Source organism: Maylandia zebra, linkage group LG11 (genome assembly GCF_041146795.1).
Source record: "Maylandia zebra isolate NMK-2024a linkage group LG11, Mzebra_GT3a, whole genome shotgun sequence".
Taxonomy (NCBI): Eukaryota; Metazoa; Chordata; class Actinopteri; order Cichliformes; family Cichlidae; genus Maylandia; species Maylandia zebra.
In genome coordinates, this window is record NC_135177.1 from 30,658,149 (window position 1) to 30,678,191 (window position 20,043).

At 39.9% G+C, this 20,043-nt stretch overlaps 1 protein-coding gene across 3 annotated transcripts in view; it reads right to left on the reverse strand.

The window, feature by feature from the left end:
- bbs9 (Bardet-Biedl syndrome 9) overlaps positions 1–20,043 on the reverse strand; it is a 184,150-nt gene that overhangs the window by 46,838 nt on the left and 117,269 nt on the right. For all 3 annotated transcript variants that reach the window (XM_004560133.3, XM_004560131.3, XM_004560132.3), the window contains one exon: positions 18,595–18,705. In XM_004560133.3, coding sequence (XP_004560190.2) covers positions 18,595–18,705 — 111 coding nt within the window. The remainder of the gene's footprint in view (positions 1–18,594; positions 18,706–20,043) is intronic.

Below are 20,043 nucleotides of genomic sequence, written 5' to 3' on the forward strand. Positions count from 1 at the left end.
GTTCATGGTATGCTGCTCAGCCCTTATTTCTTTCATTATGTCAGTGATACCAGATTTTTGCTGTCATTCAATTAGTGATATAAATGATGATTCAAACTACTAACTAATAAGACTGGAGTTAAAATTACACACTGAGCAAAATCCAGTCAGCAATGTCAAAAATAATTAGAATAATAGATTTTAAAAGATGTTTCAGATAAAATTGCTCACATTTAGGCACTTGGCACCTGTTACACAAATGAACAAATCCCCAATAAAACTAACTATGTTTAATAGACGTTTAAACGAGTTTGAACTTGATGAGCTGATGTCTGTTTTTGACTTTAGAGAACTTTCCATAATACAGAATACACCGTTTTGTGTTTTTTTTTAAAAGTTGACATCTATAAATATCACATATATAAGATATCTAAAAGCTAATATTTATATTATTATTATAAATAATTGTTATATCATATATTTGTGCCTATTTTAGTAGCTTCAAGGAGTACACGGTGAATACCATTTAAATAAATGAGAAACAGAGAAATAAAAAAGGACTTTTGTCTTTCAGAGGAGACTGTTTTAATTTGTGCCTTCAGGCTTGTTGCAGGAGAAGGTGTCACAAACCACACACAGGGAGCTGTGTGTCTGTTCCCAGTCTCGGCTCAGTGGCTTCTGACCCACAACGAGGCCCTCCCAATGACATGCACGCACGCACGCACACAAACACACAGACAAGCACTGGAACACAGTAAGTTTTTATAGTTAGTGACAGCTGACGAATCCCCCCAGCCTGACCTATAACCTTTGCCTCTGCCTTCTGTACCCCCCCGCTAATTGACATGTCTCCTCTGATAAACTCTCCTCTCACACACACGCGCACTTTCCCTAAACAAGAACACAAACACACACAGAAGCTGCCCAAGATCCACACATTTGACAACAAATCTCACAACAAAATATATAATGAAAACATTCAATTTAGAGAATAAAGAATTTTATTGCTTCATATTTTTGTGCAGCAAAAAGATGGCTCGTACTTTCCACATTTAAACTCTGCCTGAGTGTACCTGATTATTGCATATCCCTTTTTTATTAATCGAGGACTGAGTACAGAAAAGAGAAAACAAACAGAATTAAAGGGACATGGATGACAAGTGATTAAGAGGAGTGCAGTAGCAGCTCAAGTACCACATGTGTTACCTATTGGGTTTTGCATTAGGCAAAGTGGAGGGACACAGAAAGAGGTCCACTCTTCCCAGGCCGTTGGTGGAAAAGTGTACTTTACAATTCATTGCTTCCTTCTCGCCAAATTAAAGGTCCCTTGTTAAAAAAAATCAGAGATAGGGTGGAGGTTGAGGGAATTTAAGGGGGATGGAGCAAAAGTGCAAACTTTATCCTTTTAAAGCTGTCGTTGTGGCAAGAGCAGAGCCATTAACACCGGTGAAATATTATTTTAGAAATATCACAAACAAACATGGTTTTATTTTCTAATCTCCATGGGTGCTGGTACTTATATTTTGCTTTTAAAATGCAATCTCATCCATCAATTGTGTAATTATTATTTAACAGATAATATTTCTATGCTTATTTTCATTTATTTTCATCTTACACTCAATAACAATTCATGTTTATACTAAATAAATGCATAGTATTACAACAGAATTCATAACCAAATATGCAAGTTAACTTGAACTAAGTTCAAGTACTTAATAATACTTTGAGGAATAGTATGCAGAGCACGTGTTTTACTAAGGCTGAGGTATTTTCCTCCTTTGAGTTTGCAACTTGCGAACTCAAAATGCTGCGTTAACCTACCATATAATCATGTAGAATCATTAATTAATTAATTTTGAGTCTTTTTATAATGCTTGTTAACTCTACCTTGTAGTTTCACTGCATCAAATAGATATATGCATCTTCCAGGTGTGCAGTTTATTTCATTTTGTTTTCTTGGCTAAACCTGTGGTCACGTATGTTGATTTAGTGCTGATAAACAAACAATGACCAGGACGTTTTGTGGACGCATTTAGTTTGAAATTATTGAAAGACAAGGTTTTTACTTGAGCTTATAGTTTAGTAAATGTTGATTAAGTAAATGTTGATTACACAATGTAATGGCTAGACTGGTTCCTTATTTGGCTCACCGTGTAATATACAATTCTTCCTTCCATCCAATAAGACACTTTTCTTAAGTAAAAGAAAACATGATTGGCCAACAAAAACACAAGTTGTCATGAACAATCTTTTACTTCCCCCTTTAGTAAATTAGACTAAAACATGCAAAAGTAATTCCAAAACTGAAAGACAATGAATGGATTTGATGTACCAAAATTAACAACAATTTGTAGAAAAAATAAACATTATAAATATTTGCTTATCGTGAACTTTCTTTCAGGAAGAAGAAAATGAAAGTGCCAGAATTATGGCAACATGCATTTATAGTTCTTCCATGAACAATCTGCTTTGATAGTTGTTAAAATTCAAGTTTACTAGGTTGGCCACTATCTTATTCAGACAGTCAAATATATCACTCTTTTCAAAGAGTATTAAAAATCATGTCCATTTCCTTATTATTAGTTATGGCAGCCGAAACCTGTATAGCAGGAATGACCCAGAATAGCAACCATAAAATGTATTAGATTAACGGTTATATCCCATAACATAGCTGCCATGGCCTTAATGTGAAAAGCAGCAGGGGGTGTGAAGGTCAGTTCCACTAAGCTGGAAGCTTCACTTCCTACAGCAGTCTCCCAGAGGAAGCGTGTTCATTCCTTCTGGAAGGTTCCCCCAGGAACAAGAGCCTGAATGGACACTACCGCAAAAACACAGCCTCCTTACCACATGTTACATGACCTGAGGGGAAACACACATATACACATCTGGGTTTCCACCTCTGAAAGACTGTCTGGTTTGTTGATGGCTATCATAGCCAGAATAGTTCCTGCCCCTCCTTTTCTCCCTATTTCTCCCTCCAAACCTCTTCCCAAAATCTATTTCCTCTTTGTTCCCTCCCTCCTTCTCTCCCAGTCTCTGTTAGCTATAATTTACAGAAACTTATCAACACGCCTTTGATTAATTAGATTGCTTTGATGAAACTCCCTATTGCATCATACCGGCTTAATAAGAGTTGATATATTTTTCCCAAAGTGGCTGTTTTTCCCGTTCAAGTATTCCCTCTTTCTCCTTATTGAAACCAGAGAAACTCAAAAAATGTGATGCTGGTTTGTTGATAGATGAAATCTTTGGAGATGCCAAAACATGTGTGTTTTGAACACATTAAGACTATATAACTATGAATCAAAAGTTACTTGATATCACACATTAATTGGTTAATTTTTTTATTTGACTGTTAAGCCATAAAAAGTCTATTAGACTTCACTATTTAACCTAAAGGAAAGCTAATAAATTGTCATGGTGTATGACAGAATGCATCGTATTTTAAAAGAACAGAAGAAAAAAAATTACAATAATTTGTTTCCATGAAAAGTCTGCTTCTATAATTGTCAGAATTTATGTTTGGATGCTTGGCCATTATAGCTCTTGTGCTTCAAGAAAAATCAGGCAATTACCCAACTTGCCATTAAATCAAGATTTCCCGTTTTAAAATTTCCTCAATATTGCACATTAATTGCTTGTAATTAGTAACTAGTAATTAATTACCAGTAATTAGTAATGTGGAAGGAAACCTACTGAAACTGTGTATCACAGAACATATCCTATTTTGAATGAAAACACCATAACGACTTAATTTCACTGTATAAATACAACATGTAAGTCTCATACATTTTTCAATGTTTATATCAGTGCGATACCAATGATTTGGTATCTGTTGGCGATGTATTAAAACCTATTTCCTTCGGCCTAAAATGTGACTAGAGTAGTACATGTAATTAATGTGTTATCATGAGCTGATGAAGACCCAGCAAACTTTAAACCAATCGATCAAGTTTTTTTTTGACAGTCTCACATTTTATTAATATGTATTACTGTATCAGTAGGCTGTGATAAGAAATGCCAGGAGACATTTTTTTTCCATCTAAATGAGCAGCATACGATTTATTACTGCATGAGAAACTAATTGAGCTGTTCTTTGCATCATCTTAGCAGAGCCCCCCCCCCCAAAAAAAAAAAAAAAAAAAAGCTTCAAGACACTCTCCAGAATCCTGCTTTTACAGAACTTTATCACCATCTCCAACACAAATACCACTGAATGAGCTATCCCAACACAAGGTCAATGACAGGACTTAATGGCTATTAAAAGGCTTAAAACTCTTGAACTTTCCATTACAGGGTCCAACAAGGCCATATGCATTAGTCCAACCTGGTACCCGACCAAACAACAAATATTTGGAACAGCGTCCTCATTTATATCTGCGAGCGTTAGCTTCTGACCAGGAATAGCATATCAGATAAAGCTGCTGCAGAGACATTAGTGGAACATTACATACACATTAAACAGCCAAGCATCTCATCAGTGCTCCGTCAACACAACCGCAGCCAACAAATAGCTCATGAGATGGTCTGATAGCCATGCGGTGGGGATTTTGTTGGCATGCGTAAGCTTAGGAGTTACAGTATAAGAGCAAATGTTGCTACCTAAAAATGTTGTTGACAAGTTACAAGCCTGGAGATTAAAAGCAGACAAGAGGTCAGAGCGATGATGGGATGACCTTTCTTTCCTGTGCAGTTAGGATCAAAGAGGGGAGTCTCTGTTCCTTCTGCAATTGCTTCTTATCTCTGACAGTGACCTCAGATATGGTTTCACTTTTTTCATAAATAAACCCTCATTTTTGGTGAGGAAACTAAATGAACATATTTGGAAATGTTTTCTCTTAATTCTCTGGCTTTTTTAAATAACCTGAGAAAAATGTTGCCTAAAAGGAAACGCTTGTAGCCTTTTGATGGGTATTTTGATGACAGATGGTTTCATACTTTGGTTTACATTTGACCCTTGGAAAAATAAATTTAAGAATAGTTTTAAATATAGTTTTATCAAGATGTTAAAAAACAGGAAATCAAGAAAATGTAGGAGTTTTTGTTGGGAAAGAGAGAATCTGATTGAGGTTCAAATGAATTCCCGAGTTGGATATGAGGGACTTACACTATAGTTCTAGGAACTGACAACTGCGGAAGATTGGACGTTAAATTGGTTGACAAACATTTGGATGTGTAGAGCTCACAAACAACACCAAGCTGGACTGGAGGAGCACACACGTGATGATTTGGAATAAGGGAAGAAAGCAGTTTTATTTTGAGAACACCCATTTGACATGTTTGACTTCGGGGACACGCGTTTAAAACCCAGCTGTAATTTAGTGAACACGCCACACTAATTTAAATGCCATGTAACCCCCGATTAGGCAAAAATATAAACTCTTGTGGCACTCCAACGTGCCTCTAAATCTAAAAACACAGAAGGGGAATTTTTTTTTTCTTCCAGCAAAGTACCAGAACCAATCCACAGCTGAATTATTATCACTGGTTTGCATGCAAATCATCTTTTAAGTCATGGTGAATTTGGCTGACAGGTCACAGGTCTGGCCAGTTTGCTGTGTTACTGGTTGTGCTGGCAGGAATAGGAACACTGCTAACCTCAATTTGCATTATGGGATGACACGAAACAAGTGTAAGAAGAACTGCAGTGAATCTGCTGCAGGTTTTATGCACAAATACACAGTCGCTCATGTGCACAAACACAAACAGACATTTGCACACATTCCACAATGTCTTGCTCTTTCCATAAAGGAGATAATGGAGGCCTAAACAATTCATTCTAACTTTCAAATATTCAGATTTTGTAGTTCTTTGCAGTAACTTTACTACTGTTATTACTCGGCTTGTTATATTGCTATATATTGTTAAAATGTGCTTTGGTGTAGTCCGTCGTTCATCCACCAAATCGATCCGAATTAGCTGGCCTCCTCTTAAGGCCACCCCCCATAAGCCAACTGTCTTTAAAAGTAGAATTGGAGGGAGAGCCTTGTTTTCAGGCCCCTCTTCTATGGAACCAGCTTCTAGTTTGGATTCAGGAGACAGACACTATCTCTACTTTTAAGATTAGGCCTGTTCGTCTGTGTCTATAGGTTGGGTCTTACACTCCACCTCTCTGGGAATATCTCAGGCTCTCCGAGGTATGGAGGCCTATCTCTCCTCACCACACTCCCTGCCAGTGGCTGATCCCCTTAGACGTTGGTGTGTTGGTGGTTCTTGGTGTCTGGGGCTGGGCGCTCATGTATGTACCGACTCACTCCTGGTGGCTGATTGGCGGGGCCTGGCGCCTGTGGCTGGGCCTCTTCCGGGGGGTGGGGTGCCCTCAGGCCTCTGGGCCTGAGGCTCGGTCCTCTCTGGCACAGCTGGCTGCCAGCAGAGCCCGCGGGCACGTCACTGCAACCCCCTCTGGCCTCTGCTCCGTGGCTGCTGGGTGACCTCTCGTTTGGGGCTCTCCTCGGCTTTTCCCAGGAGGGTGGCACGGTTGCCCCTGTGGTGGTCCTCCTTGGGTCCTCGTACTCTGGGGCCTCTGGATGTCTGGGGCCTGGATCTCTTCCATACCTGCTTCATGCCCTGGGGCATGGGGCTATGGCCCCACACTCCCTAGCAGATCGTTACATGGAGAAACCTTTTGAATACAAGCATGCTGATCCACACAGGTGTTCACAGACACAAGCTACACCTTTCTTGGCTGCTACGTGAAAGCACATTGTGCGCTGTCAATCTTGCGTGCTGCACAATAACATGTAATATTTAGCATCTACTGTTATCTACTGTTAACTAGTTTATTGTGATGGCGTTGTGTTTGTTATGTTACTCTTTTTTGTTTGTTTTCTCTTCTATTTTTTTTATCTCCATAGAGGTGATCCAGGTGTTTTGTTTGTTTTTCTTTTTTTTTCTCTTCCCCCATTTCTCACATCTCTTCTCCCCTCTATTTTTCTTTCTCTCCCTCTCTTTCTTTCATTCTTCCTCCCTGTCCTATCCCCCAGTCATGTCTGTCCCGTCGGTAACAACCGAAAATCAAATCAAATAAATACATAATTATAATAAAGGTCAATCGAATGGACCAATATGTCAAGGCCATGATGATCCACTTGGTAAAGTAAATCTGTTTGGCATCTTTTTTTGCCTTCAGACAACAACTCTGATGGCTAAAGATCCAAACGGGACAGGCAAAAAAAAAAAAAAAAAATTAAACTTTCCTTTTTGCTAAAGCATATAGTTAGGGCTTGACCAGGTGACCCTGAATCCTCCCTTAGTTATGCTGCAATAGATGTAGGCTGCCGGGGGATTCCCATGATGCATTGAGTTTTTCCTTTCCAGTCACCTTTCTCACTCACTATGTATTAACAGACCTCTCTGCATTGAATCATACCCATTATTAATCTCTGTCTCTCTTCCACAGCATGTCTTTCATCCTGTCTTCCTTCTCTCACCCCAACCGGTCGATGGCCGCCAAGGTTATTATCGTTATCGAAAACTAACGAAATAACGAAAACTAGAAGTGAAAAAACATTTTTGTTAACGGAAATAAAAAAAAAATAAAAAAAGGAAAACTAACCAAAACTGCAATGAGTGTTCACAAAACTAACTAAAATTAACTGAATTTATAACAAAAATGTGTTTAGTTTTCATTGATGTGTGCGTGTCATACAATAGTCAAGGGTGAAAATGAAGTTTAGTTTCCAGATTTTTTTCTTGCTGTGTCTCATTATGCCAGCAGGTGGCAGTACGTTAGTCGAGTCGTCTGTGTTGCTGCTCCGTCCACGCGCAGAATCATGTCAGGAAAAGTCGGGAGAAAGCGCCAGAGTCCAATTTGGTATTATTTTGAATATGACTGTGTTTTGGATAAAGCAAGTGTCTTGTAGTGGAAAGAGACAAATTATGAGGGGAAAAAATCCCACAAACCTTAAAGTGCACTTGAAAAGCTCACACAAGAAGGCTAAACTAGCTTACCTTGAGAAGGTAAGGGAGCACACTCAACCCTCATCCCCAGAAACAGACGCTAACCCCAGGCAAGGCAGCGTGATGCATCCCGAGACAACAGGTCTGGGATATCTACATAACTGTGTGAGTCAATTGCCTTCAAAAAGTTTATCAATTCACTTGAACCAAAATTATGAACACCCGGTGCTGCAAGAGTTAATAGTCTCATTGGGGCCAAGACATACATTTTATCGTTGCCTGGTATCAATGGTTGTTCATCTTCCCTATTTATTTATTTATTTAATTAAAGAACCCATAGGTGGGAATGTGAGTTGTCTGTCTCTGCGTGTTAGCCCTGTGACAGACAGGCGACCTGTCCAGGGTGCAGGGTATGGTAGCTGGAATAGCAACATACCCAAGGTTAAGCAGAAGAGAATGACTGATATGATGAAACTGGGATTTTGTTACACTTAATTATTGCAAACACAACTAAAACTATAACTGAAACTAATCAAAACTAAACTGAAACTAAGGATTTTCAAAAAAATTAAAACTAAACTAAACTAGCAAACAACTGGTAAAAACTAATTAAAACTGATATAAAATTGAAAATCTGAAGTCAAAACTAAATAAAAATAAAGACTAATGAAAATTGCAAAACTATTAAAACCCTGATGGCCGCCCCTCCCTGAGACTGGTTCTGCTGGAGGTTTTTTCCCATTAAAAGGGAGTTTTTCCTTCCCACTGTCGCCAAAGTGCTTGCTCATAGGGAGTCATATGATTGTTGGGTTTTTCTCTGTATCTATTATTGTAGGATCTACTGTACAATACTGTTGTTGTGATTTGGCACTATATAAATAAAATTAAATTGAACTGAAAAATTGATTGGCTGCTCCTTGGAAACAGAAGTTTTGAATAGTAGGTGGTTGATCGTGGCTGTGCTTACAGACAACAAAAAGACCCCAAACATTCATGTTAAAAACAAGTAATCACCACTGTAACAATATTTAAAAATTTCCAATCTAATTTTACTTATTTATGAAGCACATTTAAAACAACAAAGCTAACCACAGAACTGTATAGATAAAAGGAGGGTTATATAATAAAATATCAGATGCACTATGCACACATGGACACACACACATCAATAAATATATCAAACGGATTAAAAAAAAAAACAACCATTTAAGTAAGTGTCAACTCTTACTTTGGGTTGAAAGCCAAGAATAAAAATTAGTTTTAAGGTGTATTTTTAATAATGTGCAAGGTGGCCACTCATGCCAACTGTCACGGTCCTAACCCAGCATTTAGAGTTTTGTGATGTTTTGAGTTTTCTGTGAGATAATGATTTTTTCCCTTTGGATTTTGAGATGTAGCTCAGCATCCAGTCCTATCAGTATAATGTTGGCTTGTGCTTCAGTCTGTGTTCCTCATTAGGTTATGTAATCTTTAGTTATCATCTTTTGTGATCCTCTTCTGTTTCTCCAGTCAGTCATGTTTCCATGTTTATGTATCTCCTGTAACTGTGTCAAGTTCACATCTTAGTCCTGGTCTTTGTTTGTTATTTTCTGTTTTATTTCCTCATCCTGTGTGTTGTGTTTACCTCTGCTCTTTTTAGTCAGATTCCAGTCAGCTGTGTTCCCTGGTGTTTTCCATCTCCTGTAATTAACTACTGTGTGGTGTGTATATATTGTCTCAGGCTTCCCTTGCCCTTTGACGTGTATTCCCTCTCTAGACTGTCTGCTTTTTGTTTCGTGTGTTCCTAGTTAGATTCCTTAAGTTTATTCATTCATTCCTGGACTTTGTCATATTCCCTTTGTAAGCTTCAGCAATAAAGTGTTTTTTGAGTTTTACTTGGTGCTTTTGGAGTCCTTTGTTTAGGTCTTAACCTGCCTCCCCCACAGTCACCTTGTCACTAACATCAGCCAAACTCACTATACAGCTTCTGTGGCTGAAAAGCTGATCTCCTCATGTTCTTAAGTCCAGTCTTTAGGACATGGAGGAGTAACTGGTCAGCAGACCTCAGTGATCTCAAAGAGGCATACTATGCTAAGAGATCAGTAAGACATTTTGGTGCCAACCCACTAAAGAATTTAAAAACATAACATGAAATCTTAAAAATCAAAAATGGAAAGTTAAGCAAGACATTTTACATTTGGATAATCTGCTCTCATGGAACTAATTTACTAATCTATACACATATACAAAGAGTAAATCAGACTGCAAGGAGGATGATTAATGTGCTATCATAGTGTCCGTCACCAGTGGCAATAATGAACAAGCTCATAAAGTTGTAACTTTATAAAACATGTGCCCCCCAAGCAATATGCATTTCCTTACCCACAGATTAGAGGTTTTAACTTGAGTAATGACCACACCCATTTTTACAGACCATAAACACCATTAAACATTTACACTGACACATACTTCATCTCCACATGCACATCCAACATTCAAGGCTAAAGTCATCAGCCACATATTTTACTTTCCATCTGTAAGGACACTTAACATTAACCCTGGTGTGTGTGTGTGTGTGTGTGTGCGTGTGAGTTAGTATGTATGGAAGGCCAGACAAGGGCTCATTTTCTGTCTGTGTTTTTATTCATGGGGGGTGAGCTGGGAATCCAGACCTCTATCTGTCACACCCATCAACAACCGTGAACACGTCTACAACAGAAATCCTTGGGTCAGAAACTCTGGCCACAGCCCCAGAGAATCCTGTTCAGGATGAGGAAACCTGCCTGCTGGGAGTGATGTGTGCATGTGTGTGCAGCTTCTGGATGTGAGTAGCAGCCACCCTGTGTGACAGTAAGTTGATAGCTCTGTTCACCGTGCTTCTGTAGTCTGACAGACAGATTGACACAGCAGGACTGTGTATTTCAGCCATGTTAGTACAAGTTTCCTCTGGTTTCTTAACACTGGTTCTCACTGAGCCACTACAAGTTTCATTACCTGCGTGGCGTCACTCTGTCGCTGACAACATAACTTACTTGGGAAGGAAGCTGCAATGGATGCGTATGCTTGCGTAGATTTATTCATCTGTCTGCATGTAAATTCGGTGGAAGTATCATTTGGTAAATGGTAAATGGCCTGCATTTGTATGGCGCTTTTCTAGTCCTTAAGGACCCCAAAGCGCTTTACATTCACACACTGGTGATGGCAGCTACATTGTAGCCACAGCTGCCCTGGGGCACACTGACAGAGGTGAGGCTGCCGGACACTGGCGCCACCGGGCCCTCTGACCACCACCAGAAGGCAGCCTGGGATCGAACTACCGACCTTCTGATTAGTGGCTGACCTGCTCTGCCACCTGAGCTATTCACATGTTGTGTGAATCATATACAAGACCTGAAACCACCTTGAAACTATTGAAAATTAAATTCCTAAATATAGACACCTACATACTCAAAAGTTGCTGATGAGCAAACTGTAATTCTACTCATTTTCTGCTTATACTTTCAATCACTTTCCAAAGTTCATGGCCATGAGTGATAGTACGAAGACTAACCAGTAAATCATTAACTTTATTGTTTCAGCTACAGTCAAAGCTGCACTACCCTTAACCTGCCCCTGCTTTCTCTCTTTGCCACAACAGATAGTTACAATGATTTAGAGGTGCTAGGTCTTATCCCCACCACTTTTCATTTTACTGCAACCCACCCCAGCATAAGCTGGAGGTCACCACTCAAATGAAGTGGATCACATCATCCACAAAAAGAAAAGACAGAATATTGAGTCTGCCAAACCTTCCACCCTTTGGCTATACCTAGAAATTCAGGTGACAAAGAGCAGCCCTGAGAGAATTCAGAAAATACAGACTTATTGTTGGTAATGACAGCCATGCTCTCACTATGGTTTTACAAGGTATGAATAACCTGTAAGAAGTCCGACACCTTAAAAGTCTGGAAGCACAGACCACAGAACACCCTGAGAGACATGGCGTTTGACCATGTCTCTCAGGGTGTTCTTCGGGGTCTGAGAGACCCCGAAGAGGTCTCTCAGAATCAACAATCAACAAGTCTACTGCTTGGGCAAACTCTGACTGCCTCAAGAGCCCCGAAGAGGTTGATGCTTGTCTGATCTGTGTGGTGGTCCAGTGTTATACAAACAGGATGGGATTAAGCAGAACTGAGGAGATCTCAGTATAATATATTATACAAAAGAGTACAGTACCTCAGCATACAATATCAGAAGGTATTCTTGTCGGTGATTAACTACGCCCCCATGTGAGTTAAGCAGCACTTTAGCCTGACTGCAACATGTGGGCAGAACATCCCTTCCCTCTCCTTAGCAACCTGACAACTTGCCTGAATCGCTTTGAGGATGACCAAAAGTCTGTTTCAGCTACTGCCAAAGCTGCACTACCTTTAACCTGCCCCTACCTGTTGGCCACCACAAATTCCCACAACCTAACTAAGCACAGGAGGATTATTTCCTCAGCCTCTTCATGGCTGACTTGACATCTGGTGTCCAACATCTATTTCAGGGGTTACCAACAAACAGCACCTTGCAGTGACCTCGGCGATGAAGGTATGGAGCATGGCCAACTCGGTGTGTGAATACAAGAACACTATGTGCCAAAAAACTAAAGACTCACATAGTCGTGTGGATTACAAGCTTTTCTGTTCCAAATCATCACATAAAAGAGCTTCAAAACATCTCTGAATTGAACATTACTTGTTTTCCTGTCAACACATCTTGCTGATGAGCCAAGCAATGAAATGTTGACTAAAATATTGAGCTGCTCAGCTGCAAAGTACAAAGAAACGCATTTGCTGTCTTTGATGTGTGCATTGTTTTGTTTATTTTTGAATTGCTGATTTATTAGACACATTTTCACAGTTCTTTAGATGATGTGAACACAGGGAAATGCTAATTGTGTTTACTTACTAGGATGTCTTGTTTGAAACAGGGTACCTTTCATTGGGAATTTTACATGACTGATAACCTTGAAGGCTGATTCATCCGCTTGTCTCATCTGTAGGGGTTTTCACAAATGCAATGCAGACATTATTAGGAATACAAATGTCTAAATCAGCAGGATGACAAAAATTATAATGAACTCTATCTTGCAGCTCCCTTGTGTAATGACCGACTGGATTCAAACTCAGCACAAATTCACACAGTGAGTGGGAGTAAAGTGTCCTATAGTGGGAATCCATCTAAGATGGAAAATCCCTTGTTGTGCTCTACATGTGAGAAAGAGCAACATGATTTGGATTTTGTCCAGACCTCATGTGTGAATGCAGATTTTCTTTCCACTCGTTTTTGTTTCTTTCTAACTGTTACAAAGAGTCAATAATGTGCAACAGCCTTTATCTGGATTCAAGGCATAATCGACAAACCTTTTCAAGCTAATACAGAAAGTACATTCAAAGGGGTGAAAGTAAATAGGTAATGCAAACTGCCAGATGCACAAGCAATACTGACATGCCAGAATGACCTTTATCGATAACCAATAGAACACGCTAATGATTGTGGGAGTTAAGGGCTGATGTTTGATGGCAGTATACACATCCAGGATTTCTGAAGATCTGAGTAAAAAAGGTCAAGGCCCTATCATGGTTGCTAATTGCTGCTGCTAATAACATAAATCTATAATGGTGTGGCTAAAGAAGATCAATGACCACAGACTGACACTGTACCTAATGAATCCTCTACTGACTCGAGGAGAGAAATGAGGTAAGAGACCGAACTCACAGTTAGGGCTGAGTTCAAGTCCAATCTCCTCTTCTAATAAAGAAAGATATGTAAAAATGCATGTGTGTGTTCACACAATCTGTATATAGCTTCCTAGTTGGTTGTATGTGCCTACAAGTTGTCATTTGTGTATATGTGCGTGTGTGTGTGTGTGTGTGTGTGTGTGTGTGTGTGTGTGTGTGTGTGTGTGTGTGTGTGTGTGTGTCCTTGCTCTGGATCATGTCTGTGATCCCAGGTGGGCTTTAGGGGTGGAGCAGCAGAGCAACAACAAAAAAAGATGCAGCACCAGGAAAGAGAAGAAGGTAGACACTCTCTCTTTCATCTCTCTTTCATCCCACCTTTTCAAGGAAAGGAAAGAGAGTTTATTCCACTGTTCTCTCACCCTCTCTCTCCTCCTCTGTCCTGCTCTCAGATGCCTTTTGATGCCTTTCAAGTCAACCAAATGTGCTTTCCGGCTGCCATGCACTCTAACAGAAAGGCCTGTGTGTAGTGTGGGCTTTGGCACAGTGCCTAATTACTTTTAAGTCATAGACAGGTAGGCGGAAGACGGAGGTAGTTGTGTGTGTCTTTGTCTGCATCATGTGGGCTTTAAGCTGAGTTGTTCTCTACCACCCTGCTTTTTAGTTTTATGGGATTTACGAGCTAGCCTTTCTACCCAAAGGCAGTTTTGGCATTTTGCCACCATAAGACAAAAATACTACTGTACGTGTTGGGCCAGACATAAACCACTGACAGAAGATCACCAATATACTGGCATGATATGTAATAAGCAGATTGTGTCTGATACCACAGATACAGTATTTACTCCAGGTCAGCCACCAAGTGATGTAAAATTTAGAATAGAATAGAACAGAATACAATACAATATTGTGTTCTTGAATAGTTGGTGCTCCACACCAACTGTGTCAGAATAAAATATAGATAGTAGACAGCAGAAATAAATAGGTAGTGCAAAGAAAAGACTTGGTCTGACTAGAGTATGTGTGAGTGACCTGAGTGATGAGGGTAACTCAGACCATGGCTCAGATTGGTGAGGTTGGTGGGCATGGGTGGGGTGTGGGGTGATAGTGGTTATTGACGGTCAGAAAGGCCCAGGGAAAGAAGCTGTTTGACAGGTGGAGGTGTGGAACTTGACTAGCCTGAGGCACCGACCGGGTCAAACAGATTGTGGGTGGGGGTGCAGGGGGGTCACCTGCGATGGCCCTGGTTTTCCTGAGACGGGAGGATCTGGCGATAGTCTCCAGGGGTGGCAGAGGGCAGTGAATGACCTTTTTTGGCGGTGTTAATTACCCTCTGCGCCGCCTTCGTGTTTCAGTTATGGCTCATGTGTATCAAACAACCAGGAATCCACGAAGTGCAACTGCTGCTGGGCCTTCTTTACCAGAGCATTGCTGTTGTGGGTCCAGGTAAGATCTGCCCAGAAACGAAGGTTGACAGATTCTACCCATTCACCATTTATAATGAGAAGGGAGTGGACCTGTCTGAGCCTTCTGAAGTCTATTATGAGTTCTTTTGTTTTAAGGACGCTCAGCTTCAGGTTATTTTCTAAGCACTAGTGGCTATGACAAATAAACTGAATTATCTGCTTTTGCACAAGGCAGTACTGAAAGATTAATGGTCATTGGTAAAGTTCATATTTGGGTAAAAAAAAAAAGAGAGAAAGAAACCTTATGTTTATTTGTGCCATGTGTTTGTTTTCAGCATCATCTTATTTATACGAGCTGACAGAAACAAAGGTCACTGACTCAACACAAAACAAGGATGTGAAGAATAAACACTCAAAACCTCATGTAGGCTTGTGCATGAAGCATAAAAAAATAATCTTGTAACGACTTAAGCATGATGCTAACAAAATTAGTTTTTGTGGTGGCACAGTGAATTGTTATAGTGAATTGCAGGCAGTGTTTTCCCGAGTTAAGCCTTTAAACATGGAAACATCCTCTATGCTGAAATGTCCTTGAGCAACACCAACAGACTGCAGAGACTTTCACTCCAAAGTTTAATAAACAATCACATTATTATGTGAAAGGGCTTTACAAGCCACTGCTGTTTCTTATTTTCTCCCTCTGTCTTTCTGTCTGATCAGGAGGAGGAGTGGCAGCTACAGGACAAGTCTGGACATGATGGAACCCCCCCCCACTCCCTCCTTTCCCCTTCCTCTCTTCCCTAAATCATTTCCCTCATTCCCTTCGTCCCTCCTTCCTCTTCTCAATTTAAGCGCAAACCACAGACTTGCTGTGGAGGTTTCCATGACAAACATTACTAATTGGGGATCATTTTCATTTTGCTTTTTTCAATCATGTCTGGCAAAAGTGACGTGTGTGTGTGTGTCTGTGTGTGTGTGAGAGAGAGAGAGAGAGAGAGAGAGAGAGAGAGAGAGAGAGAGAGAGAGAGAGAGAGAGAGAGAGGGAGAAAGAGAGAAAGCCACAGAAGGGAAGCACTGTTAAGTCTCTGTTTTGATATAAAACCTCTGGCTCATCAGACAGACAATATGAGCTCAGTGCAGCTAATAAATGCAATATTACAAGTGCTATACTGGTTTCAGAAAATGAGCAGTTGTTCCGGAGCAGCAGGTTGGCGGCAGCAGGGTGCATCGCCACTGCAAGTGACCTCTGATCCTGCTGGGCTCCAGTCCACACACAGCTGGTAACTGTGGGTTGTTGCTTACAGTCATAAAATCTCACATCAGTATTTCCTGATTCATTTACTCACAGTTTCCCACTGGCTCATTGAAATGCAATATAGTAATTCAATATACTGATACTTACAGATATCACATTTGTGAAATAGTGAGCACTTTTATCAGACAGGCTCACAAAAGCAAGAAAAAAAAACTTTGTTGCTCCAGGTTGAGGACAGGAGAGAACACAGACATTTTCTAGTCTAATTTAGTGCCTATATGCTTTTAGCTGGCACATTTCAAAGACAGCAAAGCTGGTTTGGTTTAAACATGTAACCACAATTAATGAAAAAAGCAGATCCCAAGTATTTCTTTAAAATACAATGAGATTTTATGTCACATGCATATTTTGGTGAGGTTTGAGGGGTTACATAAATAAAGTAATTAAAGAAACCTTCGTTGAGGAAAGAGTGCATTCATGATGGGAAAGAAATATTTAGAGGAAATATAAATGATCTGCTTAAGTCATTTAGTCATTCCTAGGCTGCAGTTTACCAAAGTGTTTTTTTTCTTTAAGTCACATCATTTCAAAATTAATGCAACTGTTGGATATTTTTTTTGTCGTTGTAATTTTTGCAATTAGTAAGGTGAAATTGTTAAAGTCTCTAAACAAAAATACATGTTTATTTGTAATATTTATATATTTCTTGATTGTAATTCCTTTATGGTAGACTTGAATTTTCAAGACTTAAAAAGTGCCGAAACACATTTAAGAACAAAGGCATATCATACCCTCAACATCTACCCCCTTGTGTGCCTGAAAGCCATATATCTAAGCTCAGAGAGCACAGACTTCTGACAAACAAGCTGGCTGTGCGTGTGCGTGTGTGTGTCAGCGTGCGTGAGTGTGTATAGCTGTACTGTATGTATATGTGTGGGTATCTAATGATCCCTGTGTCGCCTTCTCGGTGTCTCCCACACCTCCCCTTCTCATTAGCGGTGACGCCTGAGTGGATTAACCGCACGCGTGCACACGTACGTGCACGGTAACACACACGTCCACCCCAACCGCTAACGAAAGTAGAGCTCATCAAAGAGAATCTATCCACCCTGGTTTAGAAAAGACAAACTGTCATAAAACTCGGATTTGTACTCAATGCAAACCAGAAGCCCTTTTCTGGCAGGAGGCTGGGTATGTGGGTCCATGTGTGTGTGTATATGTATGTGTGACAAAGGCAGGAGCTCGGAAACAATATGTATTTATTGTTTTTGTGTTAAGGCCAGTGTCTTTCTGTGTGGGTTCAAATGATGTGTTATATCATCGCAGATTAAACTAATTTGGTAAGTAACTGAGAGAGGGAAAAAAGCAGAGAGGGAAGGAAAGAAGAAAAAACTTGAATGAAAAGAAATAAAAGGATGATGAATCGCAGGAAGAGAATGAAAGGAGAACTCACTTGATTAGAACAATAAATATAGTCACAATACACAGCTCTACTCAAGACCACATATCTTCTCTTCTAATCAGATATTTCCTGTGCAGGCTCATAGATAGAAGAACAGACTCAGAGCCGAGCCAGAAGGATGGAAAGAAAGTGAGAACTTAATACAACCAACACCCAGCACAAAATGAGAGTGAAGTCCTGGTAACTGTAAACCAGATGGACATGATCTAACATCTCCTGTCATAATGTGGGGGGGGGGGGGGGGGGTGTTTCAATCATTCTGATTGAAAGAGACACTCCAGACTTTTGTTTTATAACCAGGATCAAAACCTTACCTGCCAGTCTGGTGGAACTGTTCTCTAGTACATTTTCAAAAAAATATAAATCCACTGCCTGCTGTAAGCAATTCAGCAATGGAAGAAGGCCAGCCAGGATTTAGCTGTTAGCATTAATCTAAAACTTTGCCCATACTGTAAGTCACACCAACAAAACTGCGCGAGACAGGTTTAAACAGAAACAATCAACAAACCTAAGGAAGCACAGTTATTTGTGTTGTAGCCGAAGAACCAAATTTGCTGTTTGATTTGATCTTTTGGCACAGATCAGAATCAAAACCATGCAGATTCTCCAGACCACGAGCCAACAGCAGTCAAAGCGTTACATACAAATAACAGATGAGAAAGCGCATGATGCTGTGAGGAAAACAGAGGTGGATTACAACAGTGTGACAGACAGAGAACAGATATCACTGTCAGGCCTCCGGTTAGGATTCAGTAAAAAACTGGGAGCAATGCAGCGGATGTACTGCTGGGATGATATGGGCTGCTTGGAAGTGTGACAAGAAGAAGCAGAGCCACGGATGAGCCTAAGAGCTGGAGAATATCCAGCTCCAAATAAAGAGACAAAAGAAGGAAATAGAGTTTGTGATCCTACCTTTCTTGGTTTTCTTAGATGGCTGTTTCTTCTTAATGAACTTGGTCGCCTCCTGTGGAACTTCAATCTCCTCCCCATCACCAGCCAGCTCTGCTATGGGCTCAACACCTCCTGAGTGAAAGATATGAAGGAAAATCATTACAAAAATAAGTTCAACAAGTCTTTTTTTCCTTCTTTTTTTCTTAAAAACACATTGTTATGACACACAGTGTCTGTGAAGATAAAGTTTGCTTTCAGTTTTGATCCTCTGAGCTGCAAAGCCATTGGGTTGCCAGAACAACATAAATCTTTGTATCCAAGGAGCAGCACAGTTGCGGTCCTGATTAGATTGTCAATGTATGGAATAACTAGGAATTCCTATATTATTTCATTACATTCATTACTAGTAACTAATGTGTTCTAAATACAAAGTAGCTAATCCTTCCCTACACATTAAAAGCATAAGTATGTCTGCATGTTTTTCCCAAACTCCTAACCCTAGACAACATGTTCAAACTTGATGAAATCTAGCCCATATACTGCCTAGGGTACACAGATCTGTAATATCTATATTGCAATCGATCAAAATATTTACTTCAAATACATTGCAGTTATTCTGTGTATTTGTATCCACAAACTGCATGATCGAGGGAATGTACTATCATTTTTATGCACGTAAATCCAACCTAATGTTTGAATGTTCGTGTACATGTGATACATATAAAAATTTGCATGTTTTGTCCAATGAACGATTATCAACATAAAACTCTGCAAGTGGTTGCTGCAAACGATGGGTGTGGCTGTTTTTTCAGTCATTTCCATCTTAATTTATCCATCCATCCATCCTTTTCCGCTTATCAAATTCAGGGTCACATGGGGGCTGGAGCCCATCTCAACTGTCTTAGGGCAAGAGACGGGGTACACCCTGGACAGGTCGCCAATCTGTTTTAGAGACAGACAACCATTTGCACTCACATTCACACCTATGGGCAATTTAGAATCACCAGTTAACCTAACCCCACCAATTTAATGTCTTTGGCCTGTAGAAGCCATTTATATGTTACCCAATTAAAGCCCCTATGATTGGTAATAATCCAAGTGTTATAGTGTCTGACCTGTAACAAAATGTTGCACCAAATCACATTTCATAGCAATTGGGTAATAATTAAGCTATTTAGTCTTATGTTTTCTATTTAAATCAACATTTACAAATAACAGAAAAGACATGTATAACAATCAGCGGAAGTAGCTGACGAGACAGGACTCATACCATATTTAAGATGTCACCGTTAGCATTCTTTTCCTATAAGTTGAACATTGTTTTTGCATTTTCATTTCTAATGGTTTATAATGATTCCGAATTGTTAATAACGTTATGTAGGCCTGCTGCTATGTAGCAGGCAAAAGGTGGAGGCGAATGCAGGACACGAGAGACAGCTTTAATGCTAAAATTGAACAAAATACAGAACA